Source organism: Streptopelia decaocto (genome assembly GCF_964273445.1).
Source record: "Streptopelia decaocto genome assembly, chromosome: 2".
NCBI classification, from domain to species: domain Eukaryota; kingdom Metazoa; phylum Chordata; class Aves; order Columbiformes; family Columbidae; genus Streptopelia; species Streptopelia decaocto.
In genome coordinates, this window is record NC_138655.1 from 39,658,269 (window position 1) to 39,678,539 (window position 20,271).

Here is a 20,271-nt window from a genome sequence, read left to right on the forward strand (position 1 = left end):
GAAGATGTTTTTTGTTTAGCTTGGCTGAAGGAAAAATAGCAACAGCCTTTCCTACCTCTAGTTTCCTTGTTTTCTATCTGAAAAGTGCAGGCCAGCACAGAAAAGAAAATCAAATCTGAGTTTGTTGATAGTAGTAAAGAAGTACCAAATGTCTCATATTTTGACATTTACTAACATAGATTTGCCTTTTAAAACATGTTGTTGCTTAAGCCAGAGGTAAGCCTGGCTGCTTTCATCCACCCTTTCCTAGAACCTATTGCATCTCAGTAGTCAGGCACGATTAGGGCAATGCCCAGTGGTGACATGGCACACTGGGGATGACTGTTTATTTATGTAAAACTTGCGTGTTAAACGGTTGAAGTCGATGCTGGTAGTATCTGTCTACTGGAAAAGTGGAATATATTCTTCCTCAGACCACCGATTAAAAAGCAAAGTCATAAATCTGTGTTCAGCTATGAGAAGAAAAGACATGTGATTCCTAGTAGAGAAGTGTTGCTGAACCACCTTTCTCCAGATGTCATAGCTGGAGAGTTGGACAGAATCGCCAAGTCCACAAACACTAAACAGAACCGTACCTTCCTTTCTCTTTTCAGATGTTCTTTCCCTATCTTTACATTTCTCTCCTTTTTACACTGTCTGCAGTGAGTGTATCATTTATTGGTTAATAAGTTCTCTGACAAGATAGTGACTTTGTACCTAATTGTTCAGTTTATTTATGTATTATTGATGAGCCCAGACTTGAACTCTGCTTTTCTTAGAGGCTGCTTGATAAATCTGTTGGTTAATCCTCTCTAAGACACTGAATTACCTGCTGTAGCATAATACATGACATTGCTTTTGTTTTGTATTCTTAAAAGGAACTGGTTATACATTTCCAATGAGCTTTGTTTAACAGTAAGAAATAAAATCAGATACATAATTCACATTGTTCTTTGTGTTTACAAAAGATCATCAGTGATGCACTGTAACATATAAAATACTTCCTCTTCTTTTAAATCAATGCTCTGACTATTTTTGCTTGTAAGGGCTCACGTAGCTGAAAGAACTTCTGAACTGCAAAATCGTGGTTATGAGTATAACTATTAGACATGTCAAAACACTTATGTTGTGTATTACTAATATGATCTGAAAGTATTGGAAAATTAATCACCTTATACGTTCCAAGGCAGTAGTTACTATTTCAAATGAATGAATAAAACACCAAATTAATTTTCTATCAAAACATGAATCTAATGACAGCACAGTTTTGTACTCTGTTATTATTTCTGAACTTTTGACTTGTAGGTGCTGACATAAGGGAAAGTTGGGAGTAGTACAAGAACTGTACCATGCAGGAAGAAACAGTGATACTGTATGACTAACTATTTATGAATTCAGCTATTAAGACTCTGGAGCCTCTGCAAAACCCCAGAGCCTCTTAATACTTGTCTTAGAAGAATGTCACAAAACAGATTGTTGCTGACACAAAAAGAGACTGCGTGCTGATTATGTGAGCCAATTTAATGGTTTCCCTAAAAATGAGGAAAAAGCACACTGCACCTCAAGTAGAGCTTCATTTCCTGGCCCTGATTAATGGATGTTCTGCTCAATGTTAGTCTTTAAATCCATCACATTATACCAGCATAAACCCAGACCAGTACCCTGGTACAGGACCTGTCTGTGAAAAGGTGTTTCATTCTGATACTGATACTTCATATGCCTTTTAATCTAGGAGGGAAAGAGCCAAATATGGTTTTGGTAATGTTTATGCAGCTGTTGTGTTTCTGCTGGGTTTGTATATCTAAAAATCAGAGCATGATTTGCCCATTTGGTGTTCTCTGATCCCTTTTTTTCCTTTTTTTTTTTTTTTTTTTACCTAATAAACACAGAATTAAGTTACTCTAGGTTAGGAAAATTTAGTTTGAAGATGAGTTTGACCATGTGAAGAAAGTTTATTCTGAGTATGAACTGTAGAGACATAACCTTAGATAGGATCATCCAAGCTGTAGATTTCAGTGGGTTGTTCCATAACTTTAAAATTGTTAATATGCATTTCAGTCTTCCAGATGCAAAGAACACTTTAAAACAAAAATTATTCAAGCCATTTACGTCAGGTTTGATCGTCTTTAGGCACAGAATATTATGATAATTTTTATCTCAGATTTTATCAAATCTGGAGGACAGTGTATTAATAATTCAGTAGCTTATACAGAGAGGTGAGAGAATATAATATGGGGCACTAAAATGATAAGGAATATCTTCCATGACTTTACTGTTATAGAGTACTTTCATTAATTAATAAAATGGCTAAAGAGTCTGAGTAGGCTATGAGATCGCTGAAGTTAAACAATTATTGTACAACTGGGCAAAACAGAAGCAGATATTGTTATGCTGTGGGTAAAATGAAACTTCAAAAGCTAAAAATAAGCCATTTTTATATCATAAAAGTATAAGAACAGCTCCATCAAAATTTAATCACATTGTTATACATTTATTTTAAAATTATGTTAGCTCATTAACAGTGGTTATAACATAGATTCTTATAATTTTAGTAAGATTAAGAAATACTGAGTTGTGCTTCTATTTCAGTGCACTGAATACACAGGCTGCGGTGTGTGAGTCGCAGAATTATATGTCTGAAAAGCAGCATTTCTGTACTTCAGGATGTTTGTTGTTACATTGCTGTCATAGTCGTGTTCAAAAATGCTGACGCCTACTTTGCAGGGACTGGTAATGCCAGCCAAGGTGAGGGGAGCCCGTGGCCACCTTGTCCATAACTTCTCTCCTCGATGTGGGGTGCGAAGTACCCACGTCCCGCTGGGTGGATGCACATGGGGAATGACTGCAAATCAGTCACAGCCCTGCTGCAGCCTGGCCTGCCAGCAATGAGCCCACACCCGAGCTCCTTTCCCTGTGAGTGGTGAAAATGAAGCCCTTCCCTTGTGTCTGCATGGGCCTTCCCAGCATACGGGAACTCAGCTTGTTTTGCTGCATTCAGGAGCTTCAGAAATTTGGAAGTGACTTAATCTTGCAAATATTCATTTGACAAACCCATAATTGCCAGATCTTTTAAAGCTCTTCCTTAAGAAGAATTTCTCAGGGCCAGGATGTGATTTCTGTTCAAAATTGGAAAGACTAATACCAGAAAATAATGTACTGTGAGGGAGAGTGCTCAGCTAGATGAAAGATAGACAAATTCGAGTCTATATCATCAAGTATTGTTAAAAAGTTAACAGCCACAAGAAGTGATACGGGAAGACTATCCCCCCCAGTCCGTAGCTGTGATGCACATTTGTTATATGAGGGAAGAGCAGAGTAGGAGTGAACTGGGGTTTCCCACAGTGCTGCTGTGTGCTTGAATTGCTGTGCTCTTCCGGCAAAAGAGCCTTTTTCATTTTTCATGTGAAAATGTTTAAAAGACAGTTTCATCATAAGATTAATCTTGGAAATGCTTGGTTTGAAAAAACATACAGCTCTGACTTGGGCTGAAATCCGCAGAGCTTAGATCTTAACCATTATCGTAGATCATGGTGTCTACCTAACTATCTGGCAACTTTCCATGCTACTGTTTAGATCAGGAGAAGCTTTCAGAGTTTTCATTTGTAAAGGGCTGGGGAAAAAAACAAAAAAACAAAAAAACCAAGCTTTTTCTAAATAATGTGTGTAGGGAGGAAGAGGCTGATGCATACCCACAGTCTGGATGAACCCTGCAAATGGAGAACCTGTTCAGATTTGCCCACAGCTAGCTAGAATACTGCATTCATTTTGGATAGCATGTGAGATGGTGATAAGGACGTAAGTAGAGGGATGCACTTAAGTGGTTGCAAATGAGGAAGTGTTTGGAAAGAAATGTGTTTCCAGGCAAGGTTAAAGGAACTTAAAATCATCTTCCTGAAGAAGAGGACAGAGTATCTGTCTTCAAGCATGTTTGCAAGTGTTATTAAAAGGTTGGGAGTCATTAGCCTCAGCAGACTGGAAGGGCGGAAAAAGGTTTTAAGATAAAAGAGTAAAATTGCAGAAGAGTTTGAACCAAAAGGTGAAAAGGCATGGCAACACCATTGCTGGAGTTGTATCCAAGGCAGGGCTAGACAATAAGCTTCTGCAGATGCTGTGTGAAACCTGTTCTGCTGTTATTCAGGGGCTGGATTTGCCTGCCCAGGAAGCTTCCTCCCATCGCTAACATGACTGCCTCATGCTGGTATACACGGCCTCTTGGAAAGACAACAGCCATGGTGCTGATAATGCCAGATTTGAGTAACTTTTGCTATCTGTTTTGCTGCGAGGAATGTACAACAGTAATAGATTCAGAGTGTATTGCTGGGAAAAGCAGCCAGAACTGAGGGTAGAACTCTTTCTCCAAGCAGGAGGGAGGAAGAGGTAGAACATTTTTTTATCTTTAAAGGGTTTTGGTAAGACAGTGGCAGGTACAACTGTAACTTTATATTTTAGCTCTTTTCCTTCAAAACTAAGAAAAATTGACATATATTTGCACAGACTTGTCTTTTTTTTTTTCTGTTAAAAGAAAATATCTCAAATATATAAAGGGAATACAGTTGCAGACTTTAAGAAAAAAAGCTGTTATTAGTGCTACTTGACAAAACAGAAACAAAGGATGAAAACAGTCATGGAACAATTTAGACGTAAAATGGACTGTAATCTTGAGGGTAAAATTTTGTCTTAAAAGGTGTAGAGAGAACACTTAGAATTTTTGAAAACTGATCGGTGTTTTCGTCTTCACCAAAGTCGAAAGAAAAAAAAAGTAAACCAACTTTTCCTCTTCTGCTTTTGAATAATATTTTGAACATTTCTAACCACATCTACTCTTGAATGACCTATTTTCAGATAGAATACTGCAAACTTCTCTACATTATTCTGTCAGCATATCTCAGCTTGATCGGTAGACGATCCTACTGAAGGAATAAGTCAAGCTACAGTCCTTATCAAGCTTTTGAATCTTTGTTGCAACCGTAAACGTAAGAAGGTGTGTTGCTTCAAATTCCTCCTTTCAACATGCATGGGCCTCCAGCTTCTTGTTTGATGCAGGCACGGAAACAAACACGCATGACATTCCATATGAAAGTCATCCTATTGAAATTAATTGAGCTCCTCATGTATCAGAGTAGCTGTGGATGGAAATAGGATTGTCTACATGGCTGCCACAGGAGCTGTTTTGGTAAACTACAATTGTGTATCAACCTTATAACACCCTTGTCATTTAACAGATGTTCGTGTTTTGCTAAATCCTTGCAATTACACAGTTTCACACAGTTTCACAGTATGTTTGGGATTGGAAGGGACCTCAAAAGATCATCTAGTCCAATCCTCCTGCTGGAGCAGGAACGCCTAGGTGAGGTTGCACAGGAACATGTCCAGATGGGTTTTGAATGTCTCCAGAGAAGGAGACTCCACAACCCCCCTGGGCAGCCTGTTCCAGTGCACTGTCACCCTTACTGAGAAGAAGTTTTTTCTCAAATTTAAGTGGAACCTCTTGTGTTCCAGCTTGATCCCATTACCCGTTGTCCTATCATTGTTTGCCACCAAGAAGAGCCTGGCTCCATCCTCGTGGCACTCACCCTTTATATATTTATAAACATTAATAAGGTCACCCCTCAGTCTCCTCTTTGTTGTCACCCTTTCCAGGTCTGAATTAGTTGTACCTAATGAGATTGCATCAGATTGTGCTAAATCGTTTGGTTTACCAGAAATTTAGGCTGATTTGTCCCATTTGAGTTTGACACAGACTTCAATATTTTATGGCTGTTGCTGTAAATTTCTGAGCTCTTGGGTCCCACTCATCACATATCTGAATGGGTGTGTCATTTTAAATACTCTCACACTGTCATCCACTCCAATGAGATAATTTTAATGCATGTTATGCACATACTCAAATTACCTGCTGCATTGGTCTAGAGTGCTCAAGTTCTTAGGCAATCAAGCCTCACAATAACTTTTTAAAATTGGATTTCTAAGTATGCCGTAGATTTCTAAGTGTGCCTTGGTTTTGCGTTGCTGGTTTGTTTTTTTGTTTTTTTTCTTATTCTTTTAAACATGAGGAATAGTGGCATGCAGGCAAGATTTTCAAGTTACCTGACAATCTTTACACTTACTTTACTTCTCAAGACCCTCTTCATAGGATTTTCAGAATAGTAATGGAATTTTGCTCGTGCTTTTTGTTGTTAATGTTGGTCTGGCCCATTTTATTTCTAAGATTCTGCCGTGTAGAAGCCAATGTACTTTCCCACAGGAACTCTATATACCCCATTCACTCTATAAATAACATAGTGGGTCAAATTCTGTCCATGGATCCCTGCACAGAGCTCCCACTGTAGTCATGCAAGGGAACAGTTTTGTCCTAGTTGTGCAAAACTCATTCTAACATCTGTGGAGCCTCTCTTCTGCCATACATATGCAAAAAAATGTTGTTTGGTTGGTTTTTTTTAGTCACAGATGGCTCTCTGTAGTTCCTTTCTATTAAGATTTAATGTGTTTTACTACATAATCTACCATTTGAAATGATGAGGCAGAGATGAATATTGACAAAAACTACTCTACCATTCTGTCTGATCCAGTTCCTGTCCAAATGGCAATGGCATAATTCCCTTCACCTTCCATGATCAGACCATGCCATGAAACTGGCCCAGTGTGTTGGGGCTGGAAAATATTACAAGCCGACCAGGTTAAACAAATTTCCTCAGCCACTGCGGGCAGAAAAAGGAAGGTCTAATCTTAGTTGTTCAAACCTTTCCACCTTATCACCCAATTTTCCCAGTAGGTGGCTATATCTATAATTTAGTGTGGATTGAGTAAAATAATAACAAAAGCACTTGGCACTTTGATCTCGGTATGTTTATTTAATGACTATTCAATATGCAAGGGAGAGTTTAGCATAGAAGTCCAGACTACAGTGCATTGGTTTGGGGTTATTTTATTTTATTTTATTTAACACCCGAGGTTAAAAGGAGCAGGAGCCCAGCTGAGAGAGTTCAGAGTTCGTCTCTGCATGCTCGCTGTCTTCCATTTAAATGTACACAAAGGACGAATACAGTACCGGCTCTCCCCTGGGCTGTCTTTGATACACTCTGCTGTGCCTGGACTCCACCACTCCTCCTATCAGTCTGATCCTACTTCTATCAGCCCGCTGTGCTCAGCACTGTAACCTCATTCAGCCGGCGCTCTGCGTGCAAGCGAACAACTTCAAGGCTCTGTCAGGCATTGGCACATGCAGGCTCCAAGCGGGAAGCTAAACACCCCTTTTCACCTCCTCTCTGGTTCCACATTAAACTCTATTAAGCTCAGGAAAAACACAAAATGTACCATCATTCAGGTTTTGACTAACAGTGTAGAATTTAGATATTCAGCCAGCTTGCCACCTTTGAGAATGTACTCAGCAAACCCTCCAGTTCCTCCCCTTTCTCACAACAAGAGCGTAAGTAGTGAGTTATCTTGGGGAACGCAATGGTAGAAAGTCTGAGTTGGAGATTTGTGGCACAGGCATCAAAATCTGCGAGGAAACTTTGACAGCACTGCCTATAACTTTTGAGGCAGTAATGTGAATTAAAAATGGAAAATGAGACAAAAATGGTCTCATTCTAGGAGAAGCGGGCAAGGTATTTTCAAAACATGTCCTTTTTGAAAGCCAGGCTGTAGAAAGACATGGCGCAGTGCTAGTCTGCAAGCACTATCGTGCTTTGATCCAAGCAGTGAATGTATCAAAGTCCATTGGGTGCCGTAGACAGAGAGAGTTTTGTCGCTGTTTCTGGCTCTTTCTAAGTGTAGGAGATGTCTGACAGCATTTCCTTGTGAAGCAGCACCCTGGCTTCCCGCTCTGAGGCTCGCTGCCAGCGCTCACTTCCACTCTCCGGGGAGACATCAAGACTGGGGCAGATTCCTTCCCAACTCTCATACACCTAGCCCACACGTCACTGCACTTGGATTAATTACACACATCATACCCTATATTCCTGGTTTAAACTCTGTGGACAACAAGTAAGAAGATGAAAGCACATGAGACATAAAGGATTTTCATGAAAACTCTTGAAAACGTGTTAACGGAATTAATAAAACTGGTAACTTTGAGGCATGCTATCTCCTCTCTAATGCTTGGCACATCAAACATTCTGTGACCTGGAGGGCTCTTGGTGGTCCAGGTGGGACAAGACTTCTCCATGTTCTGCCAGTCTGCAGTGATTACCTTCCTTTGGCCATACAGGGACATCCAGCTCTGTGAAGAAACTGGACTTCTTTCTGCCATGCTGCTGCCTTCAGGCATTTTCGCCCAATCTCATAGTGTTCCATACTCTCATCTTTTGAAAAACAGTCCTGGAAGGAGGAAGGGAAGACAGCAGAACAGACACAATCAAAGTCGATAGTACTAGATTGTTTTTTGACAATTTTCCTGTGATAGTCCTTCAGTGAGGTGTCAAGCCCCTTTCCTGGGAAGGATGCCTGTCTGAAATGTATTACTATAACCTGTTGTGGGCAAATTTGAACATGTGTTCAGTACAGCATACAAAATGGGGTTCAGGAGACAAAATGGAGTTTCAGTTTAATACAGACATACCGCTCTGCCAAACTGCATCAAGAAACAGATTTTCCATTTTGTAATAATGTTTACAGAGCATCTCTGTTTTTATTTTTAATGGTTGCTGTAACAAGATCAACTGTTTCTTTAGCCATAGCTATTTGATGATTTATGTTGTATCTCATCATCATTTTAGTCTCATTTCAGCAGCTCTGAGTAAAATAAAGTAACACTCTTTGTCATCAAGCAACCTGAGACAATGCCCGCTCTTGGCATTTGGTTTAAAATAAACAAAATTACCTAGTTTTAAAGCTTTTTCAGGATTAGTGGCTTTTAGATAATGTAAGTTACAAATGATATCTATAAGCACTAAAATCACTAGAAATAAGTAATCTTTTTACACAATGTTATTGCAACATTTCTTAAAATGAAACACAACAAATTGTGTTGGGAAACCATCAGAGCAAGGTAAACTATGGTTAAAAGGTATAGCTAAAGTTGAAATTTAAATCTAGCTTCCAGTTCCAATTCAAGAGGGGAGAAATTTGTATTTAGATTACATGTGGTTAATAACAGAGTCTTTGAAGATCTGTAACATCCTTTGAAGAAGCAGGGATGTCGAGTCCAAGTGGCTTTACCCAGAAGCTGAACTTATTAAATACAGAAACTTTCACCAATTTGATCATCTCTCCCCTCTCTGCTTCTCCTTTAATCTCTACATTTCAGGATATTGCTGTTGAGATACATTTGTGCACAAAACAGTGTCCGAAGTTTCTCCCCCTCTGCCTGCAGAACTTAGGGCACATATCTGTGTGCATACAAAGAGAAAGCAAATATGCAGTTCCCTCAGAAGTTAAAAACTATGGATGAAAAAGAAGCGAAATAAACCCTCATTTCCCTCAACAACAGCAAAGAAGTGTGAGGTAGCAAGAAGACAAGAGATAGGGGTGAAAATCTGTTCTGCCTGTAATCCAGATAGTACAGGTGACCCTGGCAATGGAGACAGAGTGACTTGGTGTAGAAGAAGGTAGACAGTGGGGAAATAAGGACACATGATTAGGCTGGAAGCCTCTGTTGAACCTGTACATCCGTATGGCAGTTGTCATCTGAACCAGCTACATGAAGCTAATGCAGATATGTCTCTGCATTTATAACCACTGTATATACGCACATAGAGTTAGCGGTATATAAATATGTTCCTCTAGTTTTTTCTGCCCTCTTGTACCTTCATTTTTGTCTTCCAAATTCTTCCGTGTATGTAGGCTATAATGAAGATTCTTTAAGTTGGTGTCACCATGAGAAATTTTGTTCTCTATTTGGTTTTGTGCAACCTGATGATAATGTCTTTGTGTGTTTTTCATTTAAAGAAGCGCATAAAGAATGAATGAAAAAATACCATTCTTGCAGGCTTTGCTACTTCATCGTCATTATTATAAATGTCGTAGAGTTGGCTGCAAGCTAACTGGGAAGACGAAAAGAGGCTGCCTGGCCATGACTATATCGTATGTCTCTGAGGTGATGCCATGCTAATGGGAAACAAAAGCCAGCTTTGGATCCCTTGGTAAATCCATGCCCCTGATAAAACAGCCTTACCACTCTGGACATTTGCTGAACTCTGTCATAGCTCTTGCATCAGTAACATTCAGCGAGTGATTATGTAATTATATTCCTAACTTATATGAGTAAATTGCATTTACTAACAGCACTTGGGTATTTTGTGCCTGTTAGTTTCTGAACGTTATAACTTGTCTAACAAAGGGTTACTCTAAGGGAGATTCTAGCTGGCCATGCCATAGTGTTGCCTGTATGTTTTATTTATAATAATCATTTAAATAAAGAATATGATGCAATTCTGAATATATATTAAAACAAGCTCCCAGTTATATATCTTTTCATATTACAATGCAGTCATATTCTTATTTTGCTCTCACCCAAACTTCTCATGCAGTTACACTTTAATGTGAAAAGAAATGTTGTCAAGAGTAGTTCTTATTACACATCAGAATATTGTATTAGCATTCACTTTTAATAGATTAAAATGAAAGATTTTGAAATCTGCCCTTAGTGATACTGAAGGAACTTGGAGACACATTGGGAAAGCTTTAGATGAAATGTCAGACGACATATATACATCCTACATAGGTTCATAAAAGACAGTTCATTTAACTGCCTGCCTTTGTGTTTCATCTGTTCTGTTTGGATGAATCATCCACAGTTTAAGTGATGCTTGTGCAGTTTCTTTGCTTGAAGAACTGGGGATGATGATTAAAAATAGGCCAATCTTGAAGGCATGGAGTATCACCTGGAAGACAAATCTGGTGGTTGGAGTCATCTTTGGGTCATATCTGCTGATTTTTTGACTCACTGTCTGTGCGTAAAGCACCTCACTTGTAAAGCTGAATTCAAGTTGAATGTAGTATGAATTAAGCTGTCCTGAAGGAAGTTTGTTGAGAGATGCTATTCTGCAGAGCATGAGTGTTACAAAGCAGTGTATAAAAAGGAGAAATGATTCAGTATTCATTGCTGGTGTTTAGGGGTTTGTTTTGGACACTTCTGAAACACGTGAGAAAAAACAAGAGTAAGACCTTCCAGTGGATCGTTTTTTATTGGCATTTTTTCTTGGTTTATTGTTTCGATGTGGGATAGTCGCATTTGGACAAGGTGAGCACAAATACAATGTGCTGCGTCAGTTTCTCTGATCTTCTTGTTATTGAAGGCTTGTGTACACTTTTTTGGCTGGGGTGGGATGCATAGGTCATCTGTATTCCACACTTCTTTGGTAGCTGGGAAGGGGGATTATTGAAGTAAATATTTTGTTTTGATACACAAAAATAATAATTTCACTCCTTTATAAACATTTTAGTAAACATTGAGAACTTGAAGGAGGCATCTCCTGACAATACTTGCTACAGGAAGTGCATGTGTATATACTTTGTCATTTGACTTTACGGGTGTTTTTCAGGCTCACGTCTGAAGTTTTAGGAACTGCCAAGAAGCCATGCACCACTAGACTGAGGGCAGATAATCATTTATGTAGCTGTAAATGTAGTTCAAAAACTAACATGGCAACAGTGTTAGTGTCAGCTAATACATTGCAGTCTGCATCCTGAAAATATAAACACTACAAAAATACGCATTGCATCAAATCTTATTGAACTATTCAACCTATTATACAACATTTTATACATACTTTTAAGAAGCAAATGCTAAATATTCCTGTGACTAAACTCCATGTTTGAATATTGAAGAAATTAAGTAATAAATCAAACAGGGGCCAGGTATTTTTAAATGTTAACAGGTCAGTCAGATTTTACAGACATTATGCATCAATATATTTCTCTGAGAATTTACCCTAACAAATTTTAATAAATAAGGTAATTTCTCATTTAAGGCCAAGCCAAAAGGCCAGGAAGTTTAAGTCTAGGTATACCTTTTTACCTTTTTTTGTGGTTTTTTTTTTGTTTCATTGATACATGCTCACGTTAAGCCCACAGACCACGGTAGAAAAAAAGGCATTTCAGAGCTAAACACAGGGCCACAAGCAACAAACAGGAAAGGCTAAGATCCAAGATCCCATCGATACTGGAGGCACCACTAGTAGCAAGGCATAGATCAGGTAGGCAGATGATCCAAGAACACAGAGAATTATGGAAATTTCCAAGATTAATGGAAAAATGACCTTAGGGAATTTTTTCTGTGAAGGCAGACTTGGTGATTGCAAGCTTGGGAGCAAGGACAAATGACCAAATGACCAAAAGAGGGAATTGTCTGAAAGAATAGGATGCTCAGTAAAGATTCTTAAATCACAGGCTCAGGCATTATGGAAGGCAAAATAAATTAAAATAACCCCAGACTGTATCTAGCCTGTATATGGAAAATTTCTTCATGTTCTTGCAACTAAACTTACGCAACATAATATTTGAATTATACCAATGTTTGCAAGGCAGTGCAGCAAATATATGAGGGTAATGTGGGAAATTAAAAATAGGAGACTTATGGAATCATGGCTTCCAGGACAGACAGGACTACTATAACCAACCAGCGTAACAATCCTGTCCATAGGATTTCTCATTAATATGATATGGAATGCATCTTTTCTGAAAAAGATATCTAACTTAATTTTCAAATATTTAAGAAATCATGAGTTTGCTGTTGACATAATGCTTAATCACCTTCTAAAGTAGGAACTTGTATCTTATTTCAGAACTGATTTTCTCTAGGTCCCATTTCTCAACACTAGATCTCATTATACCACTGTCAGGAAGGCTGACATCTTGCTACCAGACATCTTTCCAAGGTGTAAGTACCAATCGCAGTGATCAAGGCACCTTTCAGCCTTTCGTCTGACAAGCTGAATAAGTTGAGCTCCTGTAGGCCTTGCACTGGAGCGCTTGGCTTCCCACCGCAGACTGTGAAATCTCTCCTCAGAATTTCACCTGTCCGTCTGTTCATCTGTCCATTTGTTTCAGTGTGCAATTAATCCAGGCGCTAAAAAGTTTTCCTCAAAACTCTGCTTTGAATGCTAATAAATAGGAAAATTCTTGAATGAGAAAGGTAAAAGAAATGACAAGTATAAACAAGAAACAATAAAAGAACAACCGTAAGTCCCTGTTTTTAAGATCTAATGCAACTGTCTCTATTCCACCAGACCTTGGAAATACTCTCTTCCCTATGGCACGTCTGTGCCCATGACATAAACGTTTCCCTCTCATGAAACTAGAAGTTCTGACAGATAGGCTGTGACTACCTGTTAAAGAGCTCTGGCCAGGGAGGGCAGAGCATCAACTGCTGTGCCAGGACCTGGCACTTGTTCACTTCTGCTGCTGTTAGAGGCCTTGTGGCCTCTGGCAGAGAAAGAGGATGAACAGCTGGAAGCTGAAACCTTTTCAGCCACTTCAGCAAAAATTGGTAGAGCTGTCTGCCAAAGCCACAGTTTGATTTTGCCACCTTGGTCTGGTTGAATATGCTATACATTACAGGTAGAATATCCTGAGAAGCCCAGCACAGATCGAGAAAAGCCATGGGCTATTTCACTGCCACCTTTTCCAGGAGTGGAGCAAGCTCAGTAGCAAGGACTTTTTAAAAATACCGCCGTATCATCAAAAATAATGGCTCAGTTCCAAAATATGTCACTCTAAGCATTCACAGAAGGGGTCAGGTGAATGTCATTTCAAACAGACCTTGTAACAGCTGGAAATTCGTGGTTGATGACTGGGGATGGGGATTCCTGCTGTTGTTCATTTCTACGTGAAAGGTTTGAAAAGATTTTCCCTACCTCCTGAGCGGGCACTGGGAATGTATTTGCCCTGTTGTCACTGCCACTTGAGCAGGCATGACAAGAGTTCTGTGGGGACATTTTCCAGATTATGTAAGAAATCAGTAGTTTTATATTTCTTTGTGTTGGTACAGGATGAGGCTTTAGTTCTGATAGTTTTTCTCCATCTACACCTTCAGATTTTATTCAACTCCTTTCTGTCGCATTCCTGTTGCTTCCTAACTGCAGATGAGGGGAGAAAAAGATAAACAAACGAAAAAGCTCTGTATATATTTCCAGAAATTGTATTTATCATTTACAGAAGGGTACTTTTGCAGTTCTGATTATGAAAGTTTACTTTATTCACACATAGAGCAAACTATTCTCTTAAACCATATGGTCAGGAGGTATACTGTTTCATACATTCACATGTCTGAGAGCTGTCTGGAAATGTATTTCCTACTTTCTGATACAGGAACATTTCAATAGGAGGGGGTTTAATTTGTTTTGAAATTTCAGCTCTTGTTCTGCTCAGAAGCTAAAGTTGGAATCCATTAAGATGCATTTTAGTGCAGTTTCTATTCTCATCTTCCTTTTCTCAGTAACTGTGCAATTCACTTAGTACTTCATTACAACCAACAGCAATATGTATACATAGTGCACAAAATGAGCCATTTTGTTTTAAAACAGATTGCAGATGAAAGGAAACCACTCATTTCTTGCTTGCTAGCTGTAATTACTAGAGTGCTAATTACTCCAAATCACTGACATCCAGGGTCAATAAGGATGACAACAGGAACATCAAAGACAAGATGCACACACACAATTACAAGTCTCAAAAACCAGGCTGTTATATTATTTTATAGTTGCTGCTTTTTTCGGTCAATGCTGAAAAATATTCAAGTTTGCTGAATGTTTACTATTATTTCCTTTGCAGTTTGACGGTGAGAACATGTATATGAGTATGACAGAGCCGAGCCAGGACTATGTGCCAGCCAGCCAGGTGGGTTAATTAATCTTCTCTGCCTTGTTTCAAATTGTAATTAAACAAATTCAAAGAGTTGCATTGCAAATGAGTGGTGCTATCAGTAACTGCTGCAATCAGGAATAATCATAATTTATAAACAAAGCATTTAAGCCTTGTTTCCAGTTAATGAGACAGAGCTGATAAAACACCAGAGTTGGCGTTTGTTGAAAGATACTACCTTGTTTCCTCTCCAGAATGCAAGCAGCTGTTTTGCCAGCATGATCTTTCCTAAACAGTTGTTTTACCTTCAGGAAATAAAGTCTTTACAGGTGCAGGTTATTTGTTTATCTGACTGCAGACAAGTTAATCATTATAAGCTACACATGTCACAAATAGCTTTAATTATCACTTGTAGGCCAGTTGTAGCTGAAAAATTGCATTTTTAACACTAATCAAATGGCTGAGGAATATTGCCAATGTTACACCATTTGCAGTGGGGTTAAGACAATGACTTCCGTAGCTTGCAGCCCAAAAGGTTTGATGTGATGTGGAAGCTTTACAGGTACTTTTGAGTCCTTTCCCTTTTGGGGAAACATACAAATTAAATTCTGATATTAAGTGTATGTTTAAAAATCTTTTACCTTTCCACTTGAAGCCTAAGTTACTATAGATTTCTAAGAGTGAAAAAATCTAATTACTTTTTAAAAAGCAAAAAGAGTTTTGAAATTTTTGTTTTTTCCATCTATAGTTACACTTAGGTGTGAGAAAGAAGTTTTTGTTTAGTTCACGTTTTGGTCAGTTTAGTTTCACATTATTAAGTGAGTGTGGTAGCGGTGCAGGTCAGTTAGATTGTGTCAGAAATTGCCCTCAATAATTGGGCTCATTGTCTAGGTCACGCAGTATCTCAGGCCTGGCAGTGGCAAATCTGATATGTTTCTTTCTGACAGGACCAGTAGGATTGCATGAAGAGCTCTCATTAGGAGGGAAATAAATTTGCATGCATAGAAAATGTGTGTAGATAAGCAGGATATGATTTAGGAATCAACAGCTTTGGAAAGTGACAATATATTCAGAACTAAATATCTTCATGAAGTAGGGTTTTTCAGGTAGCCATGTTGGTCTAACTAATTGTGATGTATAGCATACAGGTTCATTTGGGGGCAGGGAAGCAGGAGGTTGTGTGAGATGAGCTCAATCCAAAAAGTCCATCTTTAAAATGTTCCACCATGTTGCTTCCTAGCCTCCTGTTGAAGTTATTCTGAAATACCTTTAGAGACCAACTATATTTTGCGTTTAGGGTTTGTGCATGATTGAACTTATTCAGCTAAGAACCCTCCAAGATCCAGAGGTAGTTTAGAATAGAACTGTTTGATTAAAAAATGAAAAATTATATTATTAATTTTTCTCTAACCATTAATCCAAAAACTTCACTGACAAGTTTTAGTATTACTATTAGATTAAAGCAGCCTAGTATCATCTCATTTATGCCTTAAGGGTTTTGAAGTGCAAGGGCTAATTGAATTTGTTTGAAACAGTAGAAATACAAACTCTGTGAATGATTGCTGTTATAAGGCAGCTGCTACCTTTCAGAGAATCATTATATCTGTCTTAAACAGTTTTGAATAAAGAATTGCAAATCCACATTATACATCAGAATTATTTTTCTTCTGTTGATATTTTTGTACTGTGTATGCATGTAGTTTAAATAATTTAAATGGCGTATTGAAAAATTAAGAGTATAAGTTTTAATCTTTTATGCAGTTTCTACATGTGCTAACAAGACCCAGATCCTCAGAGATACTTACGCATCTAACACTCACTGGTTTCAGTGGAAGCAAGGTGCTTAAATTACCTTTAAAGATCCAGGCCTAAATATTTTAAGTGCAAATGATTTTGTCTTCAAGGGAAAAAAATCTATCAAATGTGACATTTCCAAATTCAAAGATGACAGAAAACCCTGAATGCTTACTAAGGGCTGGAACCAAGGAAGAGCTTACAGATTTAAAAATCTTGCTATGGCAAAGCCAAGCTCTTGGTTGTCTGGGTCCCAGTTGGAGTACAAAACCCAGAGGCAGATGTTGACACTCTGTCCTTTGCTGGGAGATCCATGCAGCAAGAGGTAGCTCAGCTGCCAGGCTCAGTATTTTAAGTCATTACCAAAGGCACACCAGTTAAACAGCCTCCCGTGCCTGTTGGAGAGAAGCTGTCAGGCTTGGGCTGTCACACCCTCCTTTCCCTTATGTGATTCACTCCTGGTGCTAGCACCATTGCAGCAGTTTTTTAAGTGAAGATATATGAAAGCATGTAATAATAAAAAGGGAGACAAAACACACGAAGAGCAGGAAGCTGGGGGTGTGTTTGAAATCGGTTTAGGTAAGAACTGGGACTATGAGAGGAGCCTTCCTGACCTGTTCCTGGGTAGATCACTGCTGGTCATTCCTCAAAGCAACTAAGCAGCTCCCCGTTGATGGCGTTGGTGAGGTCTTCACTGACTGTGATGGGGCATCGTTCCTATCTCAGGTGTTAACATTTGGTGGTCATTCAAAATTGGTGAACTGCCTACTATTCCAACATCCAATCTGCTTGTTAAAACTGGACAGCATACAATATTCACTGGTCTTAAAAAATAAAAATAATTTTTTTAAAAAAGATAAAAAACGCAAGATCTTGTAGCTTACTGGAGAGGGAGAGGGAGAAGAAAAGGAAAATGTGTGGCTGTATTTTCTGGTCCCTGCTTTCAGCACTATTTTCCACTCGCTGTTACTGGATATAATACAAATAATCCCATAAGAAGAGATGAGAAAATGTTCTCTCCCAGATGAAAGCCTGGTCACTTAATCCATCTCCTGTGTCCATTTTGCATTTGTCCTCATAAGCCTTGCAGTTGTATGACTTCAGCAAGAGGAATAAAGGCTCCCTCCCATTCCCAACAACTTGGTTGTTCCCTTGCAAGATCAGAGATGAGGGTTTGAATCCTGTCAAAGTGAGGAGTGAATTCATTTCTCCAATCTCGTACATGGATGCACATCTGGTAATTAAAATATGAGCCCCACATGTTAAGAGATGCACAGTCCTATCAGAAACTTCTGTTCAAGCTCTGACTATGCTGACTGAGTCAGACGCGAGCATCATTTTCTAATTTCAGAGTCTGACACAGCTTATTTGGGAGGTAGGTGTACAGACTGAGTCATGGTATGCAACACCAAAGTCCAAGGGGTTTCCACTAGGCTGTCTTCAGGATTATGTGGCTATAGAGGCAGGAGTTTTGGGGTTCTGATGAACACTGACTTGCTCGCATTCTTGCCTTGGATCTAAGCCTGAGAAGTTAGTTTTGCTTGTCTTCCCTTTTGCCTCTAACTTTTCATAGAACCCAGAATTTCAAGATAATTTGGGGCTATAAAATATACTGTGTAGCAGAAAAAAATAACATTCAGACATCAGAAATGTCTCAATTGCCCTGAAAAAGCCGAACTTTGCACTTCAGTTCTTTCTGTTTACTGCAAAGTGTTCACCTTGTATTATTTTAAGGGTTTTAATCAATTTATCCCCTTTAGGCTAACATAAATAAAAGCTCAGCCATTGGACAGGAAAAATGTAGTTTTGTTCCTTTTGCTATATAACATCAAACATCTGCATAGCTTAGTAATCCAAGACAAGTTGCCTCACAGCATCCCTCAACAATTATCATTTCGGTTCAATTTTCAAATCAGTACATGCTTTGGGACTTATAGACTAAGTTGCTAAGTAGCAACATATGGCTCACTACTGTTCCTGTGATGTTGCTGCAAGCAAATAGCATAATTCTATACTTGAAATTATTTTTGCAGAAAGCCAGTACTGGAACTGAGCCAGAAGTGTAAGTATACAGTAAAAATTAATGATATTCTTTTAGACTGTCCCAAAAGGCTGTTTGGCAATGTTGTCTCTGTGTACATTTTATGTATGCATGTGAGTACTGTATTTTTGGTTATGATATATGAAGTACAGGACTCTGCACTGCAGGCATCTCCTAAAGGAGTTATGCCAGCCATATTAACAAATATACATAGTAAAACTACATGACATTTTCACTACTAATTGCACTTCGATCTGAAAATATTTATCATTTTAAAATAAAACTATGCCAACTGCTCTGCATTTCAAATTCTCACAAATATATTGTTTTCTCCCCACACCTATAATTGGAATCTCTGAGATAAATTGTTCTTCATGTAATTCCTCCGCCTGTAATTTGTGGGTCACGCACAGCACAGTATGAAATTATATTGTTTATTTTACATTTCTTCCTAGTCACAATACAGAATGTAACTCAGCACTCTGTTGCACAGACTATTGCACACTTTTCCAGCCTTCCTGAGGCCTGATAGATGTTAAGGGTAATGCATCCCGCTGCCAAATCCCCTGCACGATGCAAAGGGAAGGGAGGGCAACAGGCCTGGAGCTGATGGTTTGGGGCAGTACACCTACTGCCCCAGTGTGAAGAAAAGAGCCAAGACAGAGGAAGGAATACTGCTTGCTCAGAGCTATGCCAGGGAGATCTGATAAAATCTGTATGCAGGCTCTTTGATATAGTGGACACCATAATTAAAATGGGACAGAATGACATCCGATAGAGATATGTTAATAGGAAAGTAAAGGGTTCCCCTGCCTTTTGTTGCCATATGCACATGGTCATAGATATAAACCTAATTTTTTATGTCATGTTTATACTAGAATTTCCTTGAGTATTATTGGGGTAGCTATTACCCATATGAAATAGGGATGAATAAATGCTACATAATAGCTGCCCTCTCTTGCTCTGTCTTTGTTCTTACCTGTAGGTAGACTAGAATTACAAAGTACTGTATCCCATTCCTTCCAAAAGATATGGCTCTTTTCTCACTCTCCTAGAGCCAGAGTCAGCACAGAAAGGCAGAAGTTGGCTGCCTTGGAAAGGATTCAGGAAAAGAAGCATTCTTAGGTGGAGAATCCCTAAGTGGTCCAGTGTAGTCCCACTACCCCAAAGTCCAGAGCAACCCTTCCCAAAAGCTGGAAACCCTTTTCTAATTAGTTGAGCAGCTGCTCCATAGTGAGAGGGCAATGCCAGCTGGTCAGTCTACTGGATGGCTGCAGTTCAGGGCTGTTTCAGACCGGATTCTATCTCCCTCCTCCTTGTCCACTAACATTTAATTTCAAACATAGAGTATCAACAGAAGGATGTCCACCTCTCTCTCCCCTGTTTCTCCGAACCAGGCTATAGATGCCACTTTCCAAAAAATGGCATGTGGGTTTAAATGGCCTCAGGGAAAGAAAAACACCAGGCAAATCTTTCATATCCTGAATGGGTGGTTATAGGTAGAGGTAATGTTACTCTACCTTTCCCTTTTGTGTAGAACATAATTTTTTAATATGTCTTGGGATCAGGCACAAAGCCTTGAAAGAATTGAGTTCCTGTTAAAAATCCATGAACAGCTGCATGAGCTGAGCAAGGCCATGTTTATGTACATAGATATATATGTATATAATCATAGAATGATTTGGGTTGGAAGGCACATTTGAAGATTTTTGTAG

The 20,271-nt window shown here is 38.9% G+C and overlaps 1 protein-coding gene across 1 annotated transcript in view; it reads left to right on the forward strand.

Annotated features, from left to right (window-relative positions):
• TOX (thymocyte selection associated high mobility group box) overlaps positions 1 to 20,271 on the forward strand; it is a gene marked incomplete at its 5' end in the record, with an annotated part of 213,742 nt that overhangs the window by 98,475 nt on the left and 94,996 nt on the right. The window contains one exon of the mRNA XM_082044901.1: positions 14,692 to 14,757. Coding sequence (XP_081901027.1) covers positions 14,692 to 14,757 — 66 coding nt within the window. The remainder of the gene's footprint in view (positions 1 to 14,691; positions 14,758 to 20,271) is intronic.